Source organism: Corvus kubaryi, unplaced genomic scaffold (genome assembly GCF_017639235.1).
Source record: "Corvus kubaryi isolate FWS band 111438036 unplaced genomic scaffold, C.kubaryi_AGA036_p1.0 37300, whole genome shotgun sequence".
NCBI lineage: Eukaryota > Metazoa > Chordata > Aves > Passeriformes > Corvidae > Corvus > Corvus kubaryi.
The window spans coordinates 7,540,053-7,565,473 of record NW_024581093.1 but is presented as its reverse complement, the minus strand read 5'-3'; the positions used below and the strand labels follow the sequence as shown (position 1 = coordinate 7,565,473).

Below are 25,421 nucleotides of genomic sequence, written 5' to 3'. Positions count from 1 at the left end.
TTTCAAGGCTGCACTGGAGCTATAATCTCTCATTAGTACTGCAATGAGGAGCAGGTCTCCTCATTAGCACCGACCTGAGAAGTGGCACCAAAGCTTTCCAGTCTCCCTCTGATGGAAGAACCTCAAACCAAAGGGGTGCAGCTCATCTCCCACACCAACACAGCAGCCCCAGACTGCTTCTCTGCTCAGTGGCTCTGGGCTTCCTCTCTTGTATTTTCCCCCCTTTCTCCCTTTTATCTGGGTGCTCCAGCCTCTGGGCTGCAAGCCATAACCTGAGGGTCCCTGTGGGTTGGCAGCTGTAGCTGCTGCTGTGTCCCGTTGACAAGTGGAAAAAGGGTTGTTAATGTTTTACATATTATTATCTTTGTAGAAGGTACAAAAATGCAAATGGACAGTACTTGTTGCATACAAATAAAAGCACTGACAATTATGCTTTGCTACCTGCAATCCCTTGTGAGGTCTGGCCCTTGATATTTCATACCTTTACTGATAGATTTTTTACAACCTGGACAAGTTGCACAGCTGCTGGTGGCTGGTCCTACGAGAGACCCTAATGCCACAGTAAAGATGCTGAAAACCCCCTCCCTAACATTATGGATTTATGTTCAGAAAGGGAGGAGCAAGAGGCTCCAGCCCCCCTGGGATGGCACAAGCAGCCCAACCTTGGGACCATCTTCTCAGCCTTAAAGAGCTTCCAATAATGGCTTTAAAGCAAAAGCTCAGTTGCCTTCTCTGCCATGGCAACAGGATGTTGCCTCTACCAGTGCATTCTCCAGAAGAGAAATGCTGGAAAAAGGCAACCACTCATCAAGTTAGGGAAAACTGGTTTGCCCAGTCTTTTTTTGCAGGACACCCATGCACTGCCAAACCCTATCCATGGCTACCTGGATAGGCCTGTCCCAGACTACATGGAACCAAGTTCTGTCCTGCAGTGCCCTTCCCACAGCCCACCTCCATCTCTGGTCGTAAGCCCTAAGAGGATGGGAGACTGCCCAGCAGGGCTGTCCCTGCCTCCTCTTCCTCCAGCCATGTCCAGAGCTGCCCATGAACTCACCCAGGACCATTCACCAGTGCACACTGCTTACCTGCCCAGGCTGCCATTCCATTCACAAATACAGGCAGACACCAGCTCCTGGCTCCTCCTAGGAAAAGGGGCTGATTGTGAGCAATGATGAAAGCAGTCAGCAGGGAAAACCTCACAGCTTCACTACAAAAGAGAGAAGCTATTTCAATTACGGCAACATTAACTGGCACCGCATCGACGGGAAACTTGTGCCTGCATCCTTATTTAAGCCAGTGACAATTCACAGGCTTTCAAGCAGGACAAACCAAAAGAGACTGGGTTTTCATCTCTGTGACACCACATTGTGCTGTTAGGTGCCATCCCCATGACAGTTTTCTATACAGCTCTTTGGGAGCTCTCTCCTTACCATGTGCTGCTGAGTTTTGAAGGTTTCCAGAATTCACTGTCTGTATGACTGCCCAGTAAGTACTCCAGAGGAAAGTCTGCAACTAGGAATACTGCTGGTAAAGACAAAGATATGGTGGGAAGAGAGGTGACATGAAAATCTTCTTTACTCAACAATTTGCTCTCTTTGACTGCCAGTGGAAAGAAGAGCCACTTAGCACATTCTCTTTGCTTCATATAGATAACATATTTATTGAAAAATCTGCTTCACCAACAACGGTGAAATCATGATCAAAAATTACAAAACATCATGGTAGTTTGCTTTATAAAAATAAACTGCAGGAGTATGCCTCACTGATTTGTACTGGTATCTCTCAGCCCCTTCCTCCTTTAATGGTGCACGTTATACTCTTCAGCATAATACCATTCTAGAAAATTGCATTCCATCCAAAAAAATGCACTTGTTTTTCCTTAGCAGAGGTCCTTAAAGTGACTTTTCCCCCGCCCTCCCCAACAATAAATATAGAAAATAGCCTCTAAACAAATAAATTTTAGTTTGGTCAGCTTAAAAAAAAGGTCCATTTTCCCTCTCTTGGGATATGTAGTGACTAAGCAGCCATTTAAACAGTATTCAAGTCTTTGGTGGCTTCAGCTGCTTAAAGCTGCAGTTTTATGTACAGATGATCAACTGAGGTTCTTTTTTTCTTTCCACAAACCAAAGACTATGAGATGATGTCAGGTGCACATTCGCTGCACCTCCACTGGGAGCGATCCATCGCCCCAGAAAGCAACCAAAGGAGGTCATCTTTGGCAAGGCAGAGCTTTCATACAGAAGGTGTCTTTGGTGGATGAACCTGCTGCATCAGCTGCGGTCGTTTCACGCGCGGTTTCCGTCTCTTTGGCCTGCTCTTGGCTTTGTTGATCTGCACCACAAAGAATGCCAGGACCACCATGGCACCGAGAAAGGCAAAGACAGGAATGGTCTGTCCCACATCCTGGTTGTATCGGCCCGGCATTATACCTAGACAGGCAAAGAGGTTTGGAAGGCAGCAGTTCAGCAGTTACCACGTGAGGCACGATGTCTTTGTGGTGCTAATGCTATCTACCAAAAGGATCTGCCAGTAACTCTTGTTCAAAGCCCAGGCAGCCATTAATCAGATTACATTTCAGACAGGAAGATTAACAGCTGCAGACCGATTAGCAAAAATCAGATGGGATGCTAACGCTACAGAAAAGCACCAGCATTTCCACCTTGACCTATTTGGGCACATGAAAGCATAGCCCAGATTTCCCCTGTAACAACAATCTTCTGTTTTGCATTAGAAGAGAGATGCAAACACTTGACCATAATCTTACTACTAAGTAATTGCTGTGATTCAAATCCTGATGGAACAAGGAGAGTGATTTCATGCTTGCTTGCTCCAGAGACTGTGCACACGGTGAGGATGAGCTAGAAACAAACCCTTCATTTTTACAGGTGTCTCTGGTCTAGCAGCTCAGACTGGGAAAAGAGCACATATGAGGCTTTCCAACTGCTTCCAGCTGGGCCTGCAGAGCCAAGCTTGTACAGGAGAGCTGCCCACCTGAAAGCTGTTTTGAGTGCTAGACATCATTTGTTAGTGTAATAGCTTGCCCAAGGCACCATTCTGACAAACTCTTCTGCTTTTGAGCATTCACAGAAGGAATTTTAATTAGCAGTGGGCATATGGTCACAGCTCCCAAGGACAGGGGCTGCTGCTTGACCCATCAGTCTGAACAGCACCCCAAAAAACCTCAACTATCAAAATGCCCCCACCAAGATATTCCTCTCAGTATGTCATGCACACTTTGTATTGAACAAACTATTCATATGCAAAAAAAAAATCTTCATCAGACAGCCTTTTATAACACAGCCATACCATTATTTGCATGTTTTTCTCAATTGAAAATAAACAGTGGCCTCTCATATGGTTGCACTGTGTTTTGGGTTTTTTTCAAAGCTTATGCAAAAAGCAAAAGCAAAATAGCAATTTTCAAATTATTCAATATTTACCTCCAGGAATGTCCCACGCTCCACTTTCTCCAGGGGACAAGGGTCTCACTTGGGGTCGGTTCTGTCGAAAACTGGGCAGTGCCACTTTGTCAAGGTCAATTGACAGTAATTTTTGATGTTTCCAAAGGTTGCTAGAAGAAATTTAAAGACAGAGGTGTCTGCCCACTTAATTAATGCAAGGAATTTTGTAGCGACATATAGAGAAAGTGACAGTACATGTACAACCTACATATAACTCATTAGTCTGGACCTGAATGATGACCCAATCCACTCTTTAGGTTCTGCAGTTTGCAGGCCTCCAAATTTCAATTCAGACACCACAGGGACACAACCTAGATTAGCAACTATTTACCAACAACTCTATTTCTTGCACACAGACTTCCAGAAGTAACCACCAGCAGCCCAGCAGACAAGCAAGGGCTGTGTGCTGAGCACTTTCCTTCAAGGGACTGACAAAAAGCACAAGAGACAGCAGCACTACGAGAGCTGTCCAAGAAGATGCTTCAGAAAACTCTTTCCAAGCCACACGATGACGATGGGTTTCATCAAGACTGTTCACTCGAAGCTGGAATCACTCAATCACAACACCGACTTGTGAAGTTATTTTTAAAATCCCAGAGTTTCATAGTGTAGCTATTAGGTGAGTCAGAGTTATTCACTGAAGAGGCATTAATCATTATTTCCTCTTTGCAATCTGGTATTTCTCTAGGAGAAGGCATTACAGCTGTCTCTTTCAAAAGCAGATAGAACAAATAATTTTTCAGCTGAACTCAAAAGTGAGACTTCTTCTATAAGAAAGACATATACTAACCTTGGGGCAGTTTCATTCAAAGGCTGTGGCTTGGCCCAGGACAGATGAGGACAAGCAGGAAGGGAGCGGGGTTTAGGGTCTCCCAAGTGAGCCTCAAGCACCTTTGAGTATCGATGCAAATGGTTACCTGCAACTCGCAGCAGACAGAGACTGGCTTACCCAAAGACAGGCAAGATAAGAGTTACCAACACTGACCCTGGGCTGAACAGTGTTGCTGTAAACCCAGGAGCTGTTTACAGTAATGACAGCTCATAGCTAAGTATCAGTTAGAATTAACCTAAGGGTACCTTAAGTAAGAGTCTGCACCTACCATAGCAATTAATCCAAGTTTTTCTGGCAGCATGTGAGATAAGACTGAATGCTTTATAATGCTCTGTAGCTAGTAACTAAAATGCCCCCCCAGCAGAATCAGCCACCTAAACATACCTACTCTATGAACAGAGCATTTTCTTTAGTCTAATCACAACTATCGTCACAACAAAACCCTACAACATGAACTCTCTTCTAGCCAAACAGCAGAACTCTGCAGAGCTCACAACAAATTAACCTTACTGGCACGTAACTCAAGGGGTCTGCCCCAGCCTTCCTACCCTGACAGTCGCTCAGCTGCAGGTTGTGCTTGGCTATTCATTCAGGCTCTCACCTTCCATGCGCTCCGGGAGGGAGAAGCCGGCTCCCGACGGCGGCCGCTGCCTGTTCTCAGAATGGCTGAGGCTCGGCGGCATCACCCCATAGGATGTGTACTGCAGCAGGGAATCCAGGAGCCAAAAGCAATCTGTGGATTTCACAGTCCCAAACCCCAGAACAAAATATGCATTATGCCACATTTAAAATGGCTTATCTTTCTGCTAAGGCGGCTTTAATGACATTTAGAATTACAATCCATTTTCCTGGCTCTTGCTTTTCTCCTGAAGTTCTAGGCTCACTTTCAGAAACACGCAACTTTCAACACACACCCCACATTCCCCTGCAACACACAGACACAACATTAATCTGTTCAGTCTTAAAATATCGTCCCTTGTGTACCAAACCAGGCTCTTTTGGGTAACAGGACATAAAAAAATAGGTCCCGAATACGGGAATTCCAGGTTGTGCAAGGCCATTCAAGTTTTGGCAAAAATCACAAGGTTTTTCAGTGTAAGCAAAGAAAGCTCTGAGTTTCTGGTACAATTTTTAACAGGGAAATGGAGAACCAACTATTTTTTTGAAAGGACAGAATGAATATAGTGCAAAGAAAAGTAAGAACTAGGTAGTGTTTACAGTGCAAGGATATGACTCATTTGCTCTCTCAAGCTTAAAAAAACAAACAAACAAACAAAGGAGAAACATTCTGGCTACATCCCAGCTAAAGGTATGAGCATAACCTACAGCAGCTATGGTACAGACCAGGCTGGGAATCAACACCACAACACACTTGATCATGGTTTTCCTTCGCACTTCAAAAGCTCATGATCCCTCACTTTGATTCTCTCCTGAATTATTACTACCTTAATCCAAGACTACCCCTAAGGAACAAGCACTCCAGCTAGCTCAGATCACAACTCTAAAGCTTTCCTTTGCAGGAGTAGGACAATGCCTTATCAGCTACTTCCACCACACAGCTAACTATTTTTCTCAGAACTTCTGCCCCCAGGAACAGTTGGCTGGGAATGGGAGCTAATCTTCATAATCCCAGTGTCCCTTAAACCCTCACCTTTGATTTTTCAAAGAGGTCAAGCAGATTTTAAGGATTTATATTCACAAATGTTAGGAATTTTCCTCAGTTAAAGCCACCGATGTCTCTGCAGGACACATAGCTCCTGGTTCACAATTTAAAAGCTAATTTTAAAGGATTTCCTTAAAGCATTCCACTCCTTCTTGCTTCAGATGTCACACTGAATTTAACAGTATTAGGGAGGCCACAGAGCATTATTTTCCTATTACTTAATTTAAAGCTATGTACCTTCTCTTTTGTTATGTGCTTTCAATAACCTACAGCAAGCACTAAGGCACCAATATGTAGGTGTTAGGGCAACTCACAGGAAGCAACCCAAAGGCAGATAAGGAAAAATCAGAGAACTCTTTAAAAACCCCAAAATGTATGGTAGAGAAAGAAATGAGCTACAGATGGAGAGCTCCCTTAGGCAGCAAGTTCCTTTAAACTTAAATAAATTAGGCAAGGGATGGACTGCATAATGTAGTATTTTAAAATGTCAGTGACAAAAGCTTAAAAAATTATAGATGTACTTTTCATGACAAAAGGAAAATTCAGTTCTGTTCAGTGGAAATGCAGAAAAAGACTTCACATACTGGATTATCTTCCTCCCCTCAAGCCACAGATCTACCAGCTTGTGCTTTACATGTCATGAGAAACCTAAGCAACCTCTTAAAATTTTGAAAAGTCAGATCAGACAAACTGCTAGAAAAAAGATTTTATAAGAATCAACCGTAGTGTGTGGGCAGAGAGCATGGCTTCTCTGGCAGCCACAGAAAACACACACAACTCACACACTTACTATCTAGAGTTGCAAATAAATGCTTTGACAACAAATGGAAATTCCTACTTTCTGACATATGTACACCACTTAGTTTGTGTCAAAGTAGGATAACCTGAAAATAGTAATGCACAACCGAAACACCGAACATTACCATAAATCCTCACGGAAATATTGCAAAGGGAACAAGACAAGCTGAGGTGCAAACTCAAAAGATAAAATCCACTGTTCTATACAAACATTCTGAAGGTGTAACTAGGGAAAAAGTGAAAGGATCTTCTAATGGCCTCTCCACAACTTCAGATCAAGAATGTTTAACTATCAGTGCCTTCTACAAACAAAAACACCCCAAAAAAGCAAAAAAACCCCACAAACCAAATCCCTCTTGCAAAACAACCCACCCCAATAGACAGCCCCCAAAGCTTGTGGAACAGAAAAATAAGTGTGTGTGGGAAACAGTCCCATCTATCAGAGGGCTATTTAACATAGGGTGCTCTTTTGCTGTAAATGCACCTCACAGCATTTCAGTAGAGCTCTGCAAAACTGAGATTAATCCCCAGTAAGGAATATTAAGAGTCACTAAAAAAACCATCTACTTCTGGTGGGGGCTGTAAAACCCCACAGGACAGCTGTCAGTGCAGGACAGTGACTCTCCCTGCGCGCCAGGGCTCACACACCTTTCTGCCGATGGCTGTCATCCAGGCAGTTGGAGTCGCCGTACAGAACTATTCTGCCACCACCTTCCAAAGGAACTTGGTAAAGCCCCAAAATAGGGACATTTTCAATCACAGCAGTCTCCTGTTTTAAAACTTCAAGACCTAAAGCAAAGCACAAATAAATTTCATAGCCTGCAGAGCATCAGTATCAATCTACCCATACCACACAGCCTGCATTTCCAACTGACAAATACAATGCTCCACATCATGTCACACATTTTTGCAAGAAGTTTTCAAAACCACCATGATGTTATTGTAAAAATGAAACTGCTCCAAGACCCTGATTATAAAGTTTCCTACTGATAATAATTTTTTTTCCTTTCTTTGGTAGAGAAGAAGAAAAAACCTCACAACCTGTATTATCTTCAACAAGCTTGAATGAAAAATTCTAGTAACTTCAGCAAAAGGTTTAAAATCAAAATATTCTGCTCTTTATGTTGTTTCCATCCTTCCACAGAATTCTACAGAAAGCTGGCTTTAGGTTAAAGGTCTTCTACCTTTAACATCTTGTCATAGGTTAGCAAGCACAGTCCCGGAAGGGACGTCCTTGCTAAGGGGTGCTTACAGTTTCCTCTGGGAACTGATAGAACCTATCAGCTGGCCAGTTTGAATATGGACACTTCTCTAAGCCACTTAAAGTTGTGATCACCTCTGTGATCCACATTTAAGAATAGGCAAACTCCCCCTCCAAGCTCTCTCTCGTTTCCGGCGCTGGGACAGGTGGCTGCAGGGCCCGAGCAGGGCCCAGTGGGCCCGGCCAGGCCCTGCTTGGGCCAGGCCGGGCCGGGCCACGGCCATCCTGGAGCCATGGACCTGTTCCAGCCGTGGAACCCCCCCCACTGCCTTGCCGTGGGCAGCCGGAGCAGCTCGGCTCTCCCCCCTCTCCACTGCGATAAGAAAAAATTCAACATTCCAGCTGTAAAGCTGCAAGGCCGAGGTGAGAGTAACCCTTTTATTGCTGTGAAGAGCTGAAAACCTGAGGGAAGAGAGAGAGGAGATGCTTAAAGCTGAAATTCTGTTGTGAAGCTATGATATATCAGAGTATCCTGTTGTAATTTCATGAAGATATGGGGGGTGGAGCGTTCAACTCGTGAGCAAAAGCACCTGCGCTGAGATAGGCAGATGCTGACGCAGCTGTAATTTCATGAGAAGTTTGGACAGGGAGAGATGAACCAGATGAGGACTTTTGCTCCGAACGGGAAAGGAGAAAACCTCAGTCCGTAGAGATGCTCCCAGAGATAGTCCTAAAGATGAAGATGATGAAGACCCTTTGCTCCCAGGGAAGGAGAAGGGCCTCTGTTTTTGTTTCTGAACGGCTCAACCTTAAAATTGTACCCCAAAAAACTTCAAGAGTGGACCCTCGAAGGCAGTTGCGGGAAAAGCTGCAAGTCGGGGGAAAGGACTCACACGCAGGCAGAGAGACTCCTCTTCCTAAATGGACTGAACAATATTTGGAAGTGGGCGGCTGTCTCGTTGTGATAATGTTTTCATAGCATGAGCAAGAAGAGACTTCTCTTTCTAAATGGACTGAACAAGGTTATTATGGAAGTGGTAAACAGACTGAACATCTCAAGGGTTATCTTTTCACATTGTCAGTGGGAGAAGGGAGGAAGGTGGGGGGAGGAGGAGAGTTCTGAAGGTGGTATAATTTTTTTTTTCTTCTTTTAGGTCTGTTAATAAACTTCTTTATATTCTTTCAAGTTTGGTGCCTGTTTTGCATTTCTCCTAATTCTTATCTCACAGCAGATAAACAGTAATGAGTATTTTGGACCAAACCACTACACTAAATTGGTGTTTCCGCCCGGGAACAAACCGAACCCGCGACACATCTGTTTCAAAAAACAAAGACAAATTTCAAATTTGTATTTGAAATTTATCCCATTTACTTAAGACACTGTGTTTAGAAAGCAGAAGCAAACCAGAGAGCTCTTCTGCTTCATGAATTGCAATGAAAAGGATTCAAGAGAAAAAGCAGGTCTAGCAGGCTGCTTGTTAAATTGACACTCTGTCTTTCTCTCTCTCACATAAGGAAACACCTAAGTCATCAGCACACAGGGATATTGTCTTTCCTTCAAAAGGCTCACACAGATGAGCTCTACTGTTCCAGAAAATTTCCCCACTAGGTAATCACCTCTGGTGCACACTGTAAGTCAAAAATACAATGAACTCACTGATCTTCTCTGGCAGTTGCTGAGTTGTATCAGAAGCACTGCACATGCTTCTGCTGCTCTCACACTCAAACACCCTACACCCTTCTGCACAAAACTGACCTGCAACACCCTACGAGTTCTGACCATTTACTCCTGCACAGCACTTCCTAAAGACTCAACAAATACAACATTTATTTTTTGAACTGCCTGCTGCCATTACAGTTCTGAATTACCCCCTCACAAATTGAAGGATATTATGATAAAAGAGAATGGAAATGCATAGAGAACACATCACTCAAGTCTGAGACCACAGGCATCCTGTATGCATAAAACTTTCCCTTGTGAGAGTTTAGCTGGTGACATTTTGTCTACTAAAATTTTCCTTTTTTATATCCTTAGATCACCACAGCTACCACAACACTCATACTAAATATGGCAATGATCAGGGGATATATTTCAGTAGCACTTGAAATTTGTGAGAAACATGAGCAAGGAACACAATTACGACACAACTCCTCCCCTTCCAGAGACACATGTACATGGAGATGTGTTTCCATACAGCAATCACAATAAAGGACTGCACATATATACCTGGATACTGCTGTACTATGTAACAATTGTATACAGAGTCACACTGTAGCTGCCTGTTAGGCATCAGCTACACGTTCTAGGCAAAATGAAAAAATACAAAAATACCTACCTGGTCAATGTGGTCTTACATTTATTGTTTTTAGACCTTTAGACTTTGCAACTTTGCTTGTGCACTGACCCCAAAGTTCTACTCAAAACACGGAAAAAAGGACAAGGAAGCTCATACCTTGATCCTTGAAAGTCTGTGCAATGACAATGCCATCTTCTGGGAACTTTGCAATACTGCACCCTGATGCATAATTCACTGGAAGACACCACAAAACTGCTGTTTAGACCAAAAATGATGCTCCCTCTCTTTCCCACCCAACAAGGCCAGGAGAAAACATTCCCAGAAACACTGCACTGAATTTGCACATTTCAACCAATGTATTTGCAGAGAAAGCATTGCTAAGCACAGCTTTCACAGGCTCACTTTTACACACAGTTTTCAAAACTTCCACTTTAGAAGGTTGGCATTATATTTTTTTAAACTGAAAAGCTTAATCAAATATCATGAAAAAGTCTACAGATGAAGAAACCATTTAAGAAATCATTTACAAGACTCTTTTCACTGAATTTGAGTGGTTCCCTTGACTCTTGCTCAACCTCAAACTTGCAGAAAACCATTTTCCAAACACCCCTCTCTAGCCTTTGTAGGCAATGGACTGCAGTACTCACTTTCATGACTTGCCATGGTAAAATCTCCTTCATACAGCCCATCACTAAAGGCCATATTCCAGACAGAAAGCAGATCATTGAGAGCTGGTATATTAGCACCTCCAGTATCAGGCATCCACCACTGCCTGTAAAAATTACAGTGTAACACTGTTCATTAATATACAGAATATACACCTAGAGTTGTATAACAAAGTCACATGTCTTCCTGTATATGGACTTTTCCACAGCCATTTAAATAATGAACTACATCTCAAAGCCTTATTTAACTCCAGGGGCATCTGAACAGCTGTTCTCTCTGACAACAATGCTTTTGAGTAAAAGTTAAGTAATACTGATGTAAAGTTCTCAGTGCATTTCAGCTGCATGAAAAACTTCATTTACTAAAAAGAAATTCGGTCTTATGTTCTTTGTTTGGCTGAGCTAAGAATGACAGTCATGTACCCTGCTTCTCATTTTTATAATGAAGCAAAATGTCACATATTTTTTCTTTATACAATACATGGAATAATTTCAGTAATTAGGTACACAACCTGGTGATACTCTTGCAATGTGGATTTGCTTTCTATTCTGTTCCCCTAAAGTAAAAACAAGTCCATTTTTATTTGTTGGTTTTGTCTCAAATTTCTTATTTCTTTTAATTGTAAAAAGTAGAATACAGTACCAAAGGGGCCTTCACAATCATGCTGAATAGGTAGCTATGCTCCTTAAACTGCAGCTTAAGGTCAGTTCTGCTACTTCAGGTAGCACCTTCTTACAGGTAACATCCAAGTGCTGAAGTACAGCGCATCACATTTGGGATTTTTAGGGTAGTATGTGCAATTCTATGGCATTTTATTTCCCAAAGAACTTGGAAATAAGTCAATACCTTGTGTTTTCATCATAAAACTTTACTTTTCTCATCACAGACGTATTGTACCAGTCACTAAAGACTATCAGTGAAAGTCCATTATCAACATCCCTCCTCAACTTGGTGATCTCTTCGGGAAAATACTCTTCCTCACTGTCCACCATCAGTAAAGTCCCTGTGTGTAAAAGCAGAAACAGGAGTTCACCAGGCTGGTCACTGTAATGTTATCACTATTCACACAACCCACACAGAAGCCAACACAAATGCACATTTTGCACATTATCTGGTCCCTGTGCCCTGCTCTGGCAGTTTACCTAATGAACTCATATTTAACAATGTAAATATAAGACAATTCAGTTTACAAATGTATTCAAAAATTAGTTTGGCAGAACAGGAAGTTACTTATGACTCCTGCTTGTGTGGTCTCAAGAACTGAATGCCCACATGTGTCAGGTGTGCGTTTTGCAGTTTGGTCTCACCCAAACACTCCATAAACTGAGCCAAACTGTGGCAGAGCTGGGCAATGAGAGATTCACCACTGATTCAAAGTGGAGTGCTAACGCAGATGCACCCTTGTAAGGAGGTTTCACTGCTCCACTTCTAACAAGCACTTCCCTCACTACTGCAGACTGGCAGCCAGGTAGACAGCAATTACTCTGCAACATGGTTTGATTCACCCCTTGAAAACTACAGCTGCATTCTGGTAGGCTTGACTAAAGTGCCACTGCCACTTTCACATAATCCTCTCCCACCCTGTGAACAAGCAAGCACAACCTTCTCTGCATCACTGAAAAAAACACCACCAGAAGAATATACTTTTATTCCCTGAAAACATGCTTATGTTTTTAGACTGCTTCTAAATACCAAGCCCTTTTGCCTCTCCACTTTTTGAGTCCAGAGAGGTGGTAGAATTTCCATCCTCAGAGAAAAGGCAAATCTTAACAGGATGATACCCTGAGCAACCTGATAAATCACTGGTACTGGTTCCATGTCTCACAGTTCCTTGCAAACAAGCCAATTCCACAAGTCCAGGCAGTCTGCACTTGGAAGCCTTCTGATAAAGATCCTGTAGAAATGGCACAGAGTGCACCCTCACCAACTGTGAAAACAATATAAGCTAGGGACAAGTGGCAGATAGACCACAAATCACTGAGTTTTACTCTCCTCACTTCTTCTTCAGGAAACTCTGAAAGCCCAACAAACTACAATCAAATGAGGTACAACCCAAGTGTGAATCAGAGGAGACAGAAGTCCCCTAATGCTACTCTCTATCAATTAGAAAACTAGAGGTCTCAGAAGAAACACTATTTTGCTACTTTTTGAATGCCTAACATTTATGTATCCATTTGCACTTCCACTGAACTCTAAAAGCAGTGATGAGATATTCTCTGAGGAATCAAGATAAACAAAAGATTACTACTGGCAACAGTTCCAGAACTGGCAAACTCAGGAGAATGCACCTCACAGTGCACTGAAGAACATCACAGCCCAAAAGAGAAGACGGTTTTTAGAGCATGCCATGGTTAAACAAGGGGCATATGGGAGCAGAAAAGAGCACAGACAGCTTGGTCTGTCCCCTGCCTGGCCAACCTATCAAAATTCCTTCCTGGTTAACACAGAAACAAACCACAAACTGCTTTGCCATCACATACGGTTGATGACCACTTTACCCACTCTTCTATGTAATCAAAGATCGCTAAGCATAAAAAAAGAACCAGGATGGACACCTTTGATTTTAGTCTGTTAAACAGGTCATGCTTCATTTTGACTGTGCCAAAATCTTTTGGCAAATACAGTTCTGCCTTTGTGGGACTGAATACAGAGGGGCTTTTAATACACTCAAAGGCTGGCTTTGCCTCTCTTTTTTTCATGATAAAGACAGAGAATACCACTAATTCTACTGAACTCCCCAGTAAGCTTCTCCAGCAGTACTCCACACAACTAGATATCAGCACATGAATAATAAATACTCCCACTGCCAAAATATTTTTCTACTACCATTAGAATTTTTATTTGTACCCTCAAAACATTTTTGGTCTTCCAACAAAAGGTCATTTCAGGAAAAAGTTAACAGTATGGAGAACGAGGCAATTAACTCATGCTTACCATACTGACTTGCATCAAAACATGTAAACGGGGAACCAAGAACCTCAACAAAGTACCCCATGCTCCTGAGGTGCTGGTACATGTCCCTGAAGTTTGTGTGGATATGGTCACCATTCCTTAGAAAGAGAAGAGTGTTGAAGACATTTAGATCTGGCATGCAGAAATCTGATTTCCACCTTTTCGATCTTCTGAAAGCCTGTCAAGCTGCCACATCTGCATACTCCAAGCACCTTTCCAAAAGCTTATATCCTGGTCACTGACCCAATTAATCCTCACTGAGAAACTGTTGCATGATTTTTCCTATGGATGCTTCCCCTCTGCATCTATGAAAGGCAGCAGGTCAGCAAGCCTTTCCCTGCTTTGAAGACAGTCTCCCTCAAGAGACAAGGAGGTCTCTTCCTGTCTTTTAAATTGCCAAGTCTGTTTGATAGGTGAATGCTGAAGCAGTTAATAAAGTGTCCCCCCTAACTTCCTGGGAGAAATCAGGTCAGGACAGAAAAGCCAAACAAAAATCTTAAATGAGTATTTTAAAAGTTTTTCATATCATGTGAATAAAACCATAGAGCTCAAAAAACAATCCTGCACCAAAAACATAGAGTTCAAGTGCTTTTCATGGATTTCTCAGAAAAGATAATCCCATGCCCCTCTGAAAAAGGCCAGAACTATGGCATTCAGTAAAGTTATCCCATATCATTAACACACAATCAAGAAGTACTGATTTAATAGAACCTGAGATAAATACCAATCTAATGGATCATTCTTCATCCTCAAATTATCCCTGGGGAAGTATCCTGGTGGATAACGGAGGTTATGATATTGATCCCAAAGGACTCGCTTACTACGAGGTGGAGTAGGAATAATCTTCACTTTTATTGGAAGCTTCACCGTTGAAGTCTGCTCTGCACCATTCTTAGACTGAAGGACAGAACAAACTACAGTGAAATCCTTTCTCCCCACAGGAATCAGTTAACCATGGATTGTGAAAGACAAAAAAACTGGAGGTACCAAATCTACTTTTAGTCACCAGTACCAGCTCCAGAGACAAAGAGATGACTTTTGCCCTAAATTGCTGCAGTATTTTTTTCTGCACTCAACAGTTTATAATTATGCCCAGAATGTAAAATACTTAACATATGTTACAACTGATCTCGTTTAATTGCTCAAAACCTTAAAAGTCTCTCAGGAACAATTAAGCACAGTTCTAGAAGAAACATATTTAAGCTATCTTTTTCAAAATACATTAGTTAAAATTTAGAATAAACAAATGAAATTATGCCATTGGTCCCAAAGAGAGGTTTCCTGATTCTAAATTTTATGCAATTTGCCTTCAATTATAAAGATCATTATTTGTAGTCTTCAATTTCCTGACCCCAATTTAACTTATGCTTCAAATGACAGGGCTAGAGCAAACCCTCAAAACCAAGGTATTTGTATATCAAAAAGCAGTTTTAATAATTCTTGACCCAGAAAATCCAAAACGCACAGAACTTACTTCATTTTCTGCAGGGGATGATACTGTGATCATAACATGACCCTGAGCAATGCCTTCCCAAGATGCTGCTTTCTTTGCTACAGAGATGGAAATTGCCAAGTATCCAGACCAAGGCCACAAGACAGGGGAATAGGAGAAAGCCACTTCAATGTTATCCCCATTTTGGGGAAGATAGGGTTGCCAGTCTGGCTGTGAAATGAAGAATACAGCACATTGGTAGAACAGCATTTGCAATGACTGCTTTCTGCACACACAGCCCTCCTCCTCTGCATGAAGTAACAAATACTAGCTCTTCTGAAGATTACATCAAATTTAAAAATGCCCCCCAAGCCCAAAACTTTGGTGTTGTGTCAGTGAATCAACCCAATCGCGACAGCTTCCATGACCCAGACTAGAGGCTTTTCAGAGGCAGGACTGTGAGAAGCTGCCCAAGTGAAGCTGCTTTAACATTCTGAGATCATGTGCAAAAATTTATTGGCAAGAACACAGGACTGCCTTTTGGTAACAAAGCAAGCTAGCAATGTAACAGACACGGGCCAATTACACCAGCTGTGTGTATTACCATGAGCTAATTGTCCTGGGTAAGAGCTTCAACGTCCTTTAATGTAAGCTTGAATCTAAAGCAGACATCAGGAGTCACAGTAAAATGTTGAAATTAGTCTCATTTACATTGGCTGGAATTACAGGACAGGTGTCTTGTTTAACTTGTATCAATTCTCAAATCTATTCTACATTTAAACTTACTTAATTAAAAGCCTCCCTAGCCAACCAACATGCTCAACACCGCTGGTGTGAAAGAACAGGTTTGGCAGCAGAGTCTGGTTAAGCTGATAGATTCAGGTCACTCTGACCCATGGAAAAGGCATGATTTAGTGTCAGGATTCTTTACTGAGATCATTTATGCTCCAGGATGAAAAAAAAAAAAATTAGGAAAGCCGGTCCAGATGACTTTAAATGCTATTAGAGAATACAAAGAAATCTCTAAGTACATCTAAATTCAAACTGGTTTTGCAAAGATAAAGTTACACACCCTTGAAACCAATGCATTGCTTGAAAACTTGTAGACAGCTCGTGTCAAATCCTCCAAACTGGGTGCACCCTTTAATCAAACATTTTGCATCTCTTGCTCCCAGCAGTGAGGTTTGTTCTACAAAAATCATAGCTAAAATAGTATTTTCTGGGAAGGTCTTAGCAACATTAACAGTCAGAACTTGGAACAATGTTAATACTTACCTTGTCTACAATTCTCCCTGTGACTCCCATGCCATTAAGGATAGTAACATTAACAATAGTTGGCATCCCTCCATAATATATGGGCTGAGAACAATAGGGCCACATGTAGGGACATTCAGTTAAGTCAATATAGCTTGGACTCAAACTACAGCAGGACAGAGGAGAGAAGATGTGAAGAGAAAAAAAATAATCAATAAACAGAAGAAGAACGTGCCACTACATGTAACTATGAAAAAGTTTCAGATAAACGATGCCAGTCATAGTTTTCCAAGCTCTCACCTCACTTCCCAAATATGTCCCAAAATCGTCTTCCCTTCCTATTTTTTTTTTCAAGTTTTGTGAAAAGATTTTCACACATAAAAAAGGAAACTTCTCAGTACAGGGAGAAGGTTCTTAGTCTCAAAAGTTAAAGCTTAAATACTTTTCCACTATGTTCTTACATTATTCGTAACACCTAAGGGTACAAGAGAAAATGATCACCCCCTACACTGCTGTAACTTAGGCAGAAAAAACCCGTGACTTCTCATCCCTTCTCTTGTCAAAATCCATGCTTCAGATTAGACAAGATCTCTGCAAGTCCTCACTGTTGCACAAGCACAGATTGCTCAACTGAGTTACACATACATCACCTGCTCTCTTATACAAAAGGGCAAATTATAGTGTTCCATTGATTAATTAAGGATTAAAATTAACCTGGCCTGCGGTTTATAACTGTTGAGGATCTGATAAGCTCTTAGAAGATCCAATTTGCCATGTCCTTGTTCAAACATGTTGACTCCAGGAAGTCTCCGAGCTGATGCAATCAGGGCCTGCTTCATACTTGCTGGATTCACCATTTCACGCTTTTGAACTGTGCTGAAACAGGAAAAAAGAGATCACAAAATTAGTTTGTTGTAAAATTCTCTGTTCATATTTGTCTATTACTGCTTGATTTCTCATGATACAAATGTAGAAGAGGGACGAGTTTCTGATATATTTCTCTTAAAAACTAATAATGCATGAATTTTTCTCCTTACAATGTGCTCTACGACCAGCAGTCATTACAATCAGGGCAGTATCTTTATATGCTAAATAAAATATCTGTCTTTCAAGGGGGAAAAATAGCTCTGCTGTTCAAACTAAAATGCACCATTTTTTGGAGGAAATACTACGGTGACTTTGAATTTTTTGCATGTTTCTCAAATAAAGGTTTTTCTCATCCATATGGAGTAGCAATGACAACCACAGGCTATGGACTTGCAGTTCCCACTGTTCTTCAGTGTGCAACAGCTGACTGACGCAACAGGATAGCAGCCATAAAATCCTGCATCCTATAAAATTTACAGGTATATAGATAATTACCTGCTAAAGGTGCCTTCTTTGAGCAGCTGCTCTTTTACAACAGTTGAAAGAAGCTCAGCAATGCTTAATTATTAAAAAATGTGACAAGATTGCCTCATAGTACTGTTCTCCCTAACTATACTCTCAAAGGCCTAACTATTATTCAAAGCAGTTCTCAAGTTTTTCTTATGAAACATAGAGATAACCAGACAAGGTAATGTCTCAGGCAGAACAACAGTGATTTTATCCTCCAAGTTTGTTTTCCTACATCTAAACACCATTTAGTTTTACTTGACGGATTCCTTTACAGGGAACTTTATGACCCTCCTGATTGGCATCTTTCTACAGACTCTTACCTAAGACTTACCTCACTAACAGAGTGACAGCACCTGCCACCACAGGAGATGCCACACTTGTCCCAGAGAGGGAACGGCATCCACCTTTCATACCAGACCCTCTCACTCCAGAGCCATAAGTAACAATATCAGGCTTCACTCTGCCGTAACCTCCAGGCAGCTCCTGTGAAAGAAAACAAATGGATTATTGCCCTAATGTAAAGGAACACTGATGGCTTCATTTGGGCATTTAAATTAACGGCAGGTCATTCAGAAGTAAAATTAGCAACTAAATTATCTGAGGTTCAGCATCACAGAATAGCAACTAACCTAAAGAAGGACTCAAGCTGTTTAGGACAAGTTCCCAACGTTACTGCTGATCAGTATCTCTGCTGAGCATGAAACCACTGACAAAATGAGAACCACACTGCTACTTGGCTACATGAAGAGAAACATGTGACAGCCCCCTTTATCAAGATCACAGTGCAAGCCCATCTGACATCACATATACAGCAAACACCACCTCAGCTCCACAGGCAAGTAAGTGCAATGTCACATGCAGCATCTGGAAATCCCAGGATTTTTAAACTAAAGGACAAGAGCAGGCCTCTGTGTTTGCAGATTGATGAATTTATAAAACATCCAGTTCCTTTTGATTGATGGTGAAGACTTGTCTGTGTGGTTCAAAAAACGTCAGTAGTGGTCAGGACTAGAAGAACATCAAGCCTCTTGCTTAAAGACTTACAATTTCTAACTATTCTGATCTCTGATGAAATCTTTTTTCTCATTGGTTACTCCAACACACATCTACATAGGACTGCCCATTCAGAAAAGGTTGCCCTTCCAAGGGCCTTATTTTGGCTGCAAACATGAGTGGCCGTCATCAAAATCTCTTACCCAAGTGGTCATTCCCCTAGATGAAAAGCGAGCTATATTATCTTCAAAGTCAATGCCACCTACTCCAATCACATCCATCTGGTCAGCAGGATTATTCAGAGTCCTAGAATAAGTTGGGAGACAGGAATAAAAAAAAATTAAAACAACATCCAAAAAACCAAGATACAGTCATAAGTTTATCCTGGTAACAGAAGTGCTGCCATCAGATTTTTGCAAGATACTTATATTTCACAGGTGACAGCAACTTACCAGGCAGTTACTAACTCAGTAACTATCAAACCATGTAGCTTGAAGACAAAACAAATCTATTTCTAGGCATTCATTTTAGAAATACACCACTAATTGTTCTGGGTTGATCCCTTCTCTATTGCTTAAGTCCAAGATCAGTACCCAAAGTTATCTGCTCACTCTAACAGGGAAATGTCAGCTGGAAGCACTGCCATTCTTCTTTTGCTGACTTTCCACCATTTCAAAGAAAAACATTTAGTTAAGTATTTCACAAAATACTAGTAGTAAGGACAGTGCAAAGAGTTTAACTTGAGTCACTTTCTAAGATTAGAGAAAAAAAGGAGCGAAAATTTCCTGACCAAGCACAACTACTTCCAAACCCACATAACAACATAGTTGGTTCTCTTTGAAGCGGTTGCTGACACTCACCCATATAAAGGGCCATCGTTGCCAATAGCAGAGACCATGATGACATTGTTGGCAGTAAGCTCCCAAACCTACAAAAAACAATGTTTACAATAAGGCTCTGCCACCAAGAAAGAGACTTTTCTACCAGACATAACTTCTTTCTGAGCCTTACAAGATGCATCTCCCTGTACATCTAGTATTAAGCTCCAAACTTTCTTAGGATGATGTGAGCAATAACCCAGCCTTGACAGCAACACTGCTGACAGAACCTTCTAACAGCAAAGGAAAAATTCTTGTCTGTAACAAAGCACTGCTGATGATGAAGTCAAGTAATTATAATGAATCCCTTCCAGTAGTATTCTGGGGAGTACAGTGAAGTGACTGTCAAACTAAATTTCAATGCAGGTTATCATAAAAAAAACAAGGAAGAATTAATATGCTTCAAACCCTTTAATTGCCCTTTGCTAAGAAAGACTATATCCTTTACTTGAAAAGCAAATTAATTCACTTAATGCTTTTGAAGGCCAGACCAATAATTCAGGGAACTATGACATTTACAAAGACAAAAACCTAATTCCATCTTAACCTGAACCACGTCTTGGAACACAGCTGAATCAACTACCTGCACTTTTTACCTATTTGTTCTTAAATTCACTAAAATCATGTCATACGTGTTTTTTACCATGAAATAAATTAACCATGCAGAGATTAAAAAAAAAACAAAACAAGAGTGGATTTCAGTTAAGTGTCTTCTATTAAAGGTCCTTTTAGTTGGCTGCTTGGGAGTAATTTCCTAGCAGATTATCAAGCACTTTGTTAAATGGCACTTTCCATAACTCTGTGAACATCTGGATTGTGCTTGGGGTTAAATCATTCCTTATATATATTCTTAAAAGCCTGTACACTGTACAAAATTTCTGTCACACAAATGCAACACAGAAACTGTCAGCAGGACCAGACACAAACAAGTAGCTCTGCAAGTCCAGCATCTGTGTGAGAGATACAAACATTATGCCCACTTCAGTTCCTCATACTAACTTTGTCAACAAATGGATGATCCATGAAGTCTGGCCCGCCAATACTTAGATTCAGTACATCTATCTTCTTTAAAATCGCATAATTAAAAGCATCCAGAAACCAAGATGTATACGAGACCTATGTAAGAAAGAGAGGGAAGAAGCTACTATTAAAAAAATCTAGTGATTTCATGGCAATACAGAATTTAGACAGAGAGGAGAAACAACACCAAAACAGAGCAAAAAAGTGACAATGGTCTTAAATTTCTAGTGCTCAGTACATTTGAGTGACTGCTCTGTGACACAAAAGACTTCCACATACTACTTCTGAAAAATATACCAGATTTGGAAACTGTCAGAAATCTTGAAGGAAGTGTCTTATAAATAGAAAGCTGCATCCTTCTCACTTATCAATGTCCACATTTATGAGTGTATGCAATACTCCCAAAGGAGAGGATTAATACAGCATTAACCTGGAAAATTTTGCAGGAACTGAAACACATATAAAGTAGCTACCTGATTATTGGTGAACACCCTGAAAATGTGCAGTTCTGCATTTGGAGCAAATCCCTGGCATTCCCTCATGCTGGCTATCACACCTGCTACAAAAGTCCCATGGCCTAAACCTATCAGCAAGAGAAGAAAACAAAATTAGACATTAGAAGACAAACAATTTCATTGCCAAGGATTTTTACCACTGAACATCACCTATAGCAAAAATCACATTAATTTAACAGACTTTACAACAAACCACAAGTGCTGGGTTTAGTCCCAGTCTTTTTGAACCATATTTTGCTACCAGGCTCAGTGGGCACAGAATTCACAGCACACTGTAGCCAGACAGCCAGCTGATGAAACGTGGGTGATACATTCTCAGTCCATCCACTCCTGATTGCTACCAACGAAATCATGACAGAAAAAGAGTATTTTGGAAAATGCAGCTCATTCCAAAGTCAATGTATTTCAATGTAGATTTTTTAAAGGATTTTTATCCTAGTCTGCAATAACCAAATTTTGTTAAGCATGACCAATGAGACAAGAAAACACTTTTTTCTCCTCTCCTCAGAAAACACTTTAGCTTTTGCTTTATTGGACTCCCCACATTATATTTTTGTGCTCCTAATCTGCCCGTCCAGCAACCCTCTGGGCACAGAACTAACAGAGCTACCAAAAGCAGGTGCTGCAACATAAAGAAATTAGTATGTAAAAAAAAACTATGGAGGTGCACACAAAACTGAGCAATATAAGCATCTACCTTGAACTCTAGGGAGATTCAACGGGCAACTGACCCACTGACCCAAACTGTATGAAGTTAATAATCTGTGAAAGCACGTGGTCAGGGCAAGTCAGGGTCAACATATGAAGAAGGAACACAAACATACTGCAGAAAATAAAAAGTTCAATTATACAGAAAAGCTTTACAGGAAGGTGTCAAACTCCGATCAGTTTAGGACTGCACAGTAAGGAAGGAAAATGCTATCCCTCATCAGTATGGAAATATGTACCACTGTGAAACAGCAACATGAAAAAGAGTAGCAAAGAAAACAGCTTTGTGGGGTTTGCTCTCACTGCCACCTTCTCTGGCAATGTATTCACAGGCGCACAATAACTTTCTGCCCTGACATTTTTCAACAGCTATTATGGAGTGTCACACATGACTCGAAGGAGACTTAAGTACCACACTCCTGGAACCTTAACACTCCCTGCTGAATTTGGTAGAGTACAAAGTGCTTGGGACACGGCAAAATTAAACTTTAAATATCAAGATACACAGTTTTAACAGATGTCAGCAGCAGAGCAGCAAGAACAAAACAGACCAGGAGTAGCTGGAAAACTGCACAGTAACTCACCGTCATCCAAGGTTCTCTCATTAGTCCAGTTTGTTCTCTCCTTTACATTTTTGAAATGTGGATGTTTCTCACTCAGACCAGTGTCAAACACTGCTACTCTCACACCAGCACCTATTAAGAGAAAATCATTGCTTTTTCTGATTCAGCTCCATAGCAAAACCATTCTATCAAGTTAAGAGAACTTTCATTTAATGTAGTAAGCAATTTACAGTCTAAGTCAATTATAGATCTTAAACTCATATTCCAATTCAGAAATTCAGCCAAAGATCATAAACATGACCAAGTTCTCCTAAGTACAGTACACACAAACAAGCACTCCAAAAATATACAGTGCATTTCAAACCAAATAATTGCTCAACCTTTACAACCTGGAAGCCAGTGAGAGGTTATCACACACAAGTCAATTAGCCTCTCCTCACACTTCACTTGTTTTTCCAAGAAGGTTATTGTTCTCAGGCAACAAGCAGAAGCATACCTGTGTAACCCATTTGCCAGAGGACATCTGCCTGCAAGGTCTGAGCAACCTGGCGAGGGATGGCTCTCAGCAAACGCCTGCTCGAGTGTCGGCCTGTGGCATGCCAGAAGCCAGAACCCAGAGAAAGACTTGCTCTTCTCAAGGGGCGGGATGACTGCCACTTTTGAGTCCACCTGGTTTCATTGCAGTGCAGCATTGGATCAGCTATGTAGAATTAGGATGAAGAAAATTAAAAACAGCATGAGGAAACCCATAAAAGAATTGATTTTTATGCAAACTTAAGAAATCATACTGTTACAAGGAAAGATTACTGAGTATCCATTTTTTCCAACCAAAATCAGTAAAAGCTGCTGGTTTATCTACTATGGATACAGAGGTCCATAGTGTCAGGTAACCCACTGCTGCAAAAGAAATGTTTCTACGTTGCAGATGGAAATACACCATGCATCCAGAAAATGTATAACAAGACCCTGATCATTTCACAGCCAAAAGAAGAGATTTCTGTTCATTAAAGAGAAACTGAAGGGCACTTCTCATTTATGTAATGCTAAGCTGGTGGTCTGAAATAAGGCTAAGAACACTTTTCCAAAACAGATCTCATGCAGCCACACAGAAAATAACTTACACTCCAAATACTTGAGTGACCGAAAGACCTTTCGCTGAGGTGTCACACGCTTGATGTTTGGATGATCTTCCAGTGTGAGGACTCCATCCTTCTGCTTCTCATTGATCTGAATAACTTCAAAATCGCTCGGATAGTCACTGGCTGGGTTGTTGCGAGGTACAATCCTCCAGTTCTCAATATCACTACTTTTTAGCGCACTTGAAATAAAATTACTTCGAGCTTTAGCTGTGAAGTATCCATTAAAAGCCACAATATACTCTGGAACAAGAGCACAACTTTATCAGAACTGGTGTTTAAGCAGCTTATGCATGCATTCATGTTGTAAAGTCTGAATTTTTCTTTTCTTTACTCAGAACAAATAATCACAATTTGAGGCACTTTTCTGTTGCTTTTACAAGTTTGCAATTTATTTCTGCACTACATAATGGGAAGGGATGGGGGTGTTGCATCAGGAAATCTAAGAAATATGACAAAAACCTTTGAAAGGAAGGTAGCATTGTAAATATCATGGAAAGGTGAAATGATGTGAGAGGAGCAGGGGTGAGAGAACAGATTTCCTGTCACAAACTGATATGCCAATTCAGTGTGTTTCTTGACAGGTATGGTTTAAAGACTCAGCATGGTACTGAGCTTTAGTGCAAATTATTGACACCAACTATGACACGCTCAGAAAACAAAGTCGGACTCCAGTGCACCAGTGATTTGTGAGCAGGCTCAGCCCCAGCTCACACCACCACATTCACCCTGTTAAGGCTGTGGCCAACTACGCACACACGTCACTCCTGCCACCCTGCCTGCAAGCACCCAGGCACAGCAGAGCTTCACTGCAGGAATACTGCAGGCTCCTGAGGCAACACGTGGATGCAGGGTCAAGGTGTCCTACTGCTGTCCTCTGCCATCTCATCAGCAGCATCTGCCTCACTCCGCCTTTCACCTGCTCCCTTCACAATTATCTGTCATTTTTCCATGCAAGTATCGCTTCCAAACTTTTTCTTTAACAAATCCAGAGACTTCTTGCTTTTCTCACTCCTTCAAGGCTCATCTCTGTGGTTATATTCCATAAAAGAGCCTCAAGCATACCACTGGCCAGGTCAAAACAAACAGCTACTAAACACACCAAACTTGCCCACCTGAGCCTTCACACTCCATTTTCACTTTTAACATTATCTTGATTTCCCTCTCCCCTCTCTTGTTATTGGAACACTGTCTCCAGCTAAACAAAGAACCTTTGAAAAAGTGTTCCTCTTTTCGAATATACAGAATTCAGCAGATGACGTGCTTCTACAGAAACTGTGAATGCTACAATTGCACAAACACCACAAATCAGTAACATACACACGAACATGATATGGGATTTTTTTTGCTGCTTAACTCTTTATTACCATGCTCCACGACTGTTGAAGTGAACTCCACTTTCAAAGTAAGGCGAGAACATCCAGGACATACGTGAGCCTCGTGAGAAGAATTTCCTACTCTGGTACCAAAGTGTTTTTTGCCACAGAGTAAAATAACAACCAGAACAAGCCAGATGTTTGCAAACTTCATGGTCATAGAAGAAAATGGTTTCATTCAAAAAATTCCATATATTCAAATCACAATTTTCTTCTTTATAAACTAGTTCATTTTTGTTTCAGTAAACGTTGCTTTCACTGTGCTGATCAACTGGATATTCTTAAAGCTGGATCCAAAA

At 41.2% G+C, this 25,421-nt stretch overlaps 1 protein-coding gene across 2 annotated transcripts; it reads right to left on the bottom strand.

The window, feature by feature from the left end:
* Nucleotides 1-1,635: 1,635 nt before the first annotated feature.
* MBTPS1 (membrane bound transcription factor peptidase, site 1) lies at nucleotides 1,636-25,405 on the bottom strand. 2 transcript variants are annotated; one of them, XM_042027412.1, is made up of 22 exons: nucleotides 25,114-25,405; nucleotides 23,732-23,989; nucleotides 23,107-23,310; nucleotides 22,632-22,742; nucleotides 21,298-21,407; nucleotides 20,804-20,920; nucleotides 19,787-19,854; nucleotides 19,130-19,232; nucleotides 18,265-18,416; nucleotides 17,271-17,432; nucleotides 16,578-16,722; nucleotides 15,345-15,533; nucleotides 14,595-14,767; nucleotides 13,853-13,968; nucleotides 11,765-11,921; nucleotides 10,900-11,024; nucleotides 10,409-10,486; nucleotides 7,403-7,543; nucleotides 4,895-5,026; nucleotides 4,252-4,378; nucleotides 3,441-3,571; nucleotides 1,636-2,429 (listed from the first exon to the last, which is right to left on the bottom strand). In XM_042027412.1, exons 1-22 carry the CDS (start codon nucleotides 25,298-25,300, stop codon nucleotides 2,233-2,235), a joined length of 3,183 nt encoding a protein of 1,060 aa, XP_041883346.1. In that variant the 5' UTR covers nucleotides 25,301-25,405; the 3' UTR covers nucleotides 1,636-2,232. The 2 variants fall into 2 exon arrangements, with proteins under 2 accessions (XP_041883346.1, XP_041883348.1); XM_042027414.1 differs by lacking the exon at nucleotides 7,403-7,543.
* Between the last annotated feature and the right edge of the window lie 16 nt (nucleotides 25,406-25,421).